The sequence below is a fragment of the Schistocerca cancellata genome, chromosome 2 (assembly GCF_023864275.1).
Source record: "Schistocerca cancellata isolate TAMUIC-IGC-003103 chromosome 2, iqSchCanc2.1, whole genome shotgun sequence".
NCBI lineage: Eukaryota > Metazoa > Arthropoda > Insecta > Orthoptera > Acrididae > Schistocerca > Schistocerca cancellata.
Window position 1 is genome coordinate 341,111,275 of NC_064627.1, and position 6,000 is coordinate 341,117,274.

Sequence of the window (6,000 nt, forward strand, 5' to 3'; positions counted from 1 at the left end):
TATCCTCTGCCATGCACTTTGTGGTGGTTTGCATAGTATGGATGTAGGTGTAGACCTTAGCTTGTGAAGTTTTCTTCTTCACCCCCTAGACAGACTGTCCAAAAAATATAGCTTCAGAATATATTACTATTTGCTATCCAGTAATCTCTGATGATGAATAAGGTAATTAAATCCTAGGAAAGTAACTGAAAATGCAGCCCTGGAAATACTCCTCATAATGACTAACTGTATTCCTTGCATATAATAATATGAACTGTTGAGAAAATAATGCCATATTTAAAACATGAAAAACAGAAGGGCATTCAGGATACAATTTTTAACCTGATTTCTTGGGTATTATGAAATAAGACAGTGCTTTCTGTTTTTTATTTCTGTTTTTTTATTTCAATCGTGTTATGACAGCATTCAGATTCAAGCACTGTCTGTCTTGCTTCCAGTATACAAATATTATCAATCTATAACAGTTTTTTAAAGTGTCAATTGGTATAAAAGAAGACATCATGAAAATACAGATTCTATCCACTCTTACACCTAATACGGAGGCATAGGCAAGTCAATAATGGTTTACTAACATAAATAGAAATACAAACTTTTTAACAGGTACTTACTTGACTATTTGGTAGTAAATGCTTATATGTTCAACAGTTTTTATGACCACAGTTCAAAAAACCACACTTCCCAGATCAAATATAAATTAATAAATCATATTAAGTTGTTTGGCATGTGAGATCAGTGCAGTTTTACAAAATATGTCCAGTAAATCATGATTAACATTGAAGATCAGCCAACCAGTTGCAAAACAAAGGTCTATTACCCACTGACCTAGGTTTCAGTATTTCTGAAAATATCTTCTTCAGAAGTAGTGGGGCTAATCTAAAGCCATGGCTTGGGATAATTCTTGTTTTTGCCAATTTTATGCATGACAAGAGCCCTTGGCTTCAGCTAATCTAATGTACCATCATGTGATGTGACAAGGAGCTTTAGAAATATCGAAACTTAGGTCAAAGGCTAAGAAACCTTTGTTTTGCAACTTGCTGGCTGATATTTTCAACCTCTTCAGATTTACACAGTTGCTGATTTGCAGCCATTTTTAAGATCATGATTACAATTCTTTGCATGAGAGAACTGTATTTTTTGGTATTGACATTACCATTAGCTCTTAGTGAAATGTGGAGCATCATAATTAGAGGACTATAACAAAAACCTAAGTCTTTTAAGTTAAGTACACATCATTAATTTCCAGGCTTTAGAAATATCTTAAAAATATTGAACAGTGATTATTGCATAATAAAGTTTTGCAATAAAATCAATAAGGGAAGCTTTGTCTGGTTCATTTAGGCTGCACTGATAGATTTTTAAGACTGTGTATTTACATAGGTATCATAATTTATTTTTGTATATGATGGTACACCTCTTTGGAATTTTTCGGTAATGAACTTGAGGTTGTTTTTTGAGATTCTCTATTTTGATGGTAATGAAATTATTTGAAATTCATAAATTCTATAAAGGTTGTTTTTACAGAATAAAGAGAGGGGTAAAGAAAAAGATAACAGAGGAGAATAACTTTTATATTAGCTAGTGCAATCTTCTGATGGATCATGCATTAAGTACAGTGTTTTGGTGACACTAAACTGCCGTGGATCAAATGGCATGTCAACAGCCAGATTTCTTTCATTTGCTTTCTTGTTATTCATGTTCTTGTTGATTATAATGGCACATATGGCCTGCTCTGAACACTGTAGATTTGTCACAAGTTGCATGAAGCAAATGTGTTATGTCAGTAAAATTATCTTTATGGATGCAAACAAATTCAAAACATTCTGGAACCATGCTGCTCCTAGCAACAACACATTAAATTTTGGCCACAGCATCATAACTTCTTTAAAATGTGGTCTCTGAAAAAAATAATACACTGTAGGCAGGCAAAACCAAAATATTATGAAAACACTGATAGAGCAACGAAGACCTAGTTAGCTCGAATGGCCTCTATACTGGATTATACCAGCAATCTAATATTAATTTCATTCAAAATGAAATTCACAGGCTGAGCTTAATCAAGTTGTAAGTTTTCTGACTGTACGTGTTTCACAGGGAGTGTCTATGATGCCACTGCTATATTGCAATATGGTAAGAATGCCTAAACAGTTGCTGGTATACAACAAGCGCACAAAATATGTCATTTACAATATGGTATGCAATCAGTCATCTAGGGCTTTATAAAATCTTAAGCTGCACTATTAATACATGGGAAAAAAATCATCTATGCAATATAGGCACAACTTAAGTCCATTGTCGGCCAGGGGTTTCATATTTAGAGAACATTTACAGTAGCTTAAAATTTCCCCATTACTTCACGAAACTGGAGTTCTGTTACATACGAAAATGACTGTGCAGGGAAAACCATCATTCCCGCAACATTACCGTCTGTAGGGCATCTTCATCGAGCACCTGAAAAATTGCCACTGCTCCATCATCGAAATTGTAAACGACGTTACCGTCAAGTGCAAGGCCTCCGTCGAAACAACGGGAGCGTATTGCGAGCCACGATACAAAGCCGCGTGGGTTTATTCGTTTACCTTCTGGCCAGGTTTTCGTGTCTATACACTCACGCACTGTATAACACATTTTTCGTTCTTCGGGATCGAACTTCAACTGTTCCGAAAAACGTGAACACAATTCTGCTCGCGTTTCCTCTGAAACTGGCTGCTTCAATAATGATAGCAATTCACTTATAGACTGTTCAGAAATACGGTTCATACTTGCGTGCCAAGCGGTGGACCCGGTGCCTGTCGCGACACAGATTCCGGTACACTTCAGTTTCGTTCTTGATTCGCCAGCTAGCTTCAGTTCCAAGTATGACACACGAGTGGCTTGTTTTTCACCAACAAATATTTCATTAAGAGCCAATGTTGGCAGTGTCCTCCTATAAACCTTAGAATCAGCTGTTACAGTTGTTCTCTTCGGCAGAGGAGTGTCACCAGGTTCTCGCAATTGCTCTTCGTTAAGTTCAAGTGGAGCATCGAAAATGTTTTTCCCGAACAATGTTATTCGTATTCTATTTCTAAACATCCACCTGAAATCTCCATTAATGATCTTCTGCAAAGCTCCTTTGACGTCGGCAGAATATTTTTTTGGTAGGCATAGGTAACCGGCGGAACGACTTGGATCTGAATTGAAACCAATAACAGGCTTATAGTTGCCTTGGATTTTACTTGCAGCTAGTATGAAAGTACCATCACCACCAACAGGCACCACAACATCTGCCCATTTAAGATTTTCTTCATTGTATCCGAATCGGTTCACCACTTTGGTCGTAATTCCGCATGCTTCCACACTTTCCACTAAACGCTTTTCAAATGTTTTATGAATTTCGTAGCGACGAAGTAAATTTCCGTACTCAGAACCTCGTTTCTTCAGTACTGCTTCCAACTCAGTCTCGGTTAAATGTGGGTAGCGATATTTTTCGTATTCATATCGCGATAGTTTCGTCACTATTAATGCACGCTTGAAATTAACTCTTGCCACTTCTAACGAGCGCATCGCAATGGACTGTGATTGGTAAATTCAACATGTCCCGAAATAGGGTTTCGATTGATAAAGAATTATCAATTAATGATGAATTATGTGAAGATACATTTATTTAACTGAGTACTTCTATAATTAATAAGTGTTATATTTAATTCAGTCATTAGTTTGACTAAATATTCTTGTTTTTTGGGACAAATAAATCTTTGTGGTATGTCGTTGTGGAAAACCAGAATCTTGTACGGCTGCATTGAACTTGTACTGTCTTAACGATGGGAACAGTAGTGCTCAGTGCTTATGCTTATTATATGACTTGCATAGTTTCGTAAGATTTTCTGCAGCGGCTTGTTGACGTCGATAGCATATCTTAATGCACATTGGTACATTCTGCGTTGTGGTTGCCTGGTTGGGTGTTATTACTGTTACGTAATGCATACCTCAGCGTAAGTCATAAGTGCTTTATGGTTCTGTTATAATTAGATGCAATAGTGACGAAGAATACAATATTTATTCCTTAAGCGGTCTTGTTTTTATGATTACGAACCCTCGTTATCGGTTCCAACGTATCAACAGTACCGAGGGCTAAAGTAGTTATCTAAGCACTTCGACAACTTAATCTTACCACTAAAACAAAAACGAAACAAATAAACTAACAGGAACGAGGCGTTAAAAATATACATTCGAATACTGTTAATCGTGTTATAATGAGAGCACACTGTGGTCTCATTACAGCACTACCACTAATGCACTTGTACGTTAGTTTATATTTTCAGATGTTAATGCAATTGCTTTTGATGATGATATGCTTCTCTCCTTTATTGTTTTCGGCCTCCGGACGTCGTATGAAATACTAGTTTAAAGTTGTGTTTGAGAAAAAGTCCTGCAAGGGACTACAGATAGAAGTAGCAAAGTAATTTGCACAGATGGCAGTAAAGCCTATTGATAGAAACGTTGAGAATAATGTCATAGGTAAGAGAAGGGCACAGTAGCCCGAGTGCAGGAAAGTAATATTAGTATGGGACCATGTAGCCGAAAGAGAGCATTGTTTTGCCATGTACAAACAGGATCAAGAACAGTAATATGAACATTTATTAAAAGCAAAATCAGACATTACTTACATGTGCTAAAGTATTTTGCAGTATTGCATGGCATAAGAAGTACAGTGCTGTGCAAAAATATTTTGAACTAAAAATGTCTGTGTATCCTTTCTGTTTTATACTTTTAAGATTTCTACTGAAATTTTAAAAATTATGGCTTTTAATTTGTAAGCAAAAAATTATCAGTATTTTTTACTTGGTCCAGAAGTGAAACTAAATACTCACTAATATGCAAATTAATAAGACCCAGGAACACAACAGTTAATTTCCTAAATAAAAAGTACGAGCACCTCACTACACCAGTCTCTCACAGGAACCAATGTATTATCCAATCTCATCTGCCCACACCTTGAGATCCTTTCACATTCATTGTCGTGTTTCAAAATCTCTGTATTTTCTCATTGAGGAACTTTGTTTGCCAACCCAGTCTCTGCAGTTATAAACCATATGCCTTTCTTCTGTAATAGTTATTGATTCTATATCTGGAGCTTAAAGTGTTCTATCGTATGCTTGTTTCGGAGCTGACAATGAGTGGCATATTTTTATTGCATTTTACCACCCATGTATGAGTGTAGTTCCCTCAACATACTAAAGGCTCCAGAACAGGAGGAAATTCAAAGTGACAAACTAAAAGTACCATTAAGGCTCATGCACTTAAATATACAATATCTCATAAATAAGCTCAATGTTTTGCAGACTTTTGTAAATGATCATTCACCTCATGTAGTTGTGTTAACTGAGTATGGACTGAAATCTGAGGAAATTATTTACATTAAACTAGATGGCTATTTCCTAGGAAATAGCTACTGTAGACAGCATCTTAAAGGTGGAGGTGTAGCAATATTTGTTAGAGAGCAGCTCAAAGTAAATAAATTAAACCATCTAGATCTGTATAATAGTGAAGGCTTGACTGAAGTGACAGGCATTAAACTCCATATCAGAGGTTGCGGAAAGGGCACGGTGAAACAGAAAATTATTGGGATTTATCGTCCACCAGAATCAGAGGTAGTGTGTTTCATAGATATTTTTAGTAGAATAGTGGGACACTGTGACCCAAATGAGGTAACAATACTTGGTGACTTGAATATAAAGGCAACATCTTGCAATAACCATAACAGCAGGCTAATAGATACCCTTAACTCCTATAATCTTATGAATGCAGTAAATTCAGATACAAGAGTAACTCGGTCTACTTCTAGTAGAATAGACTACATAATACTAAGTAAAGAAGTAAAATATAGTATTAGATGCTGGAATGTGGACTTCCACTACTCAGACCACAAATGTCAATTTGTAGACTATGAACACACAAGCTTCCAAGAAATGACTCGGCTCATAGAACATAAAAGAATGCTTAAAGAGAAAAACATTAATGCTT

General features: G+C 36.1%; 1 protein-coding gene across 1 annotated transcript; it reads right to left on the reverse strand.

Annotated features, from left to right (window-relative positions):
• Positions 1-2,246: 2,246 nt before the first annotated feature.
• On the reverse strand, positions 2,247-3,942 carry LOC126161728 (NAD kinase 2, mitochondrial). The gene has a single exon (XM_049917764.1). The coding sequence runs from the start codon at positions 3,538-3,540 to the stop codon at positions 2,404-2,406; it is 1,137 nt and encodes a 378-aa protein (XP_049773721.1). The 5' UTR covers positions 3,541-3,942; the 3' UTR covers positions 2,247-2,403.
• Between the last annotated feature and the right edge of the window lie 2,058 nt (positions 3,943-6,000).

Coding starts and splice junctions, on each gene's coding strand:
- LOC126161728 (XM_049917764.1), bottom strand. CDS start 3,540: ATGCGCTCGTTAGAAGTGGCAAGAGTTAATTTCAAGCGTGCATTAATA.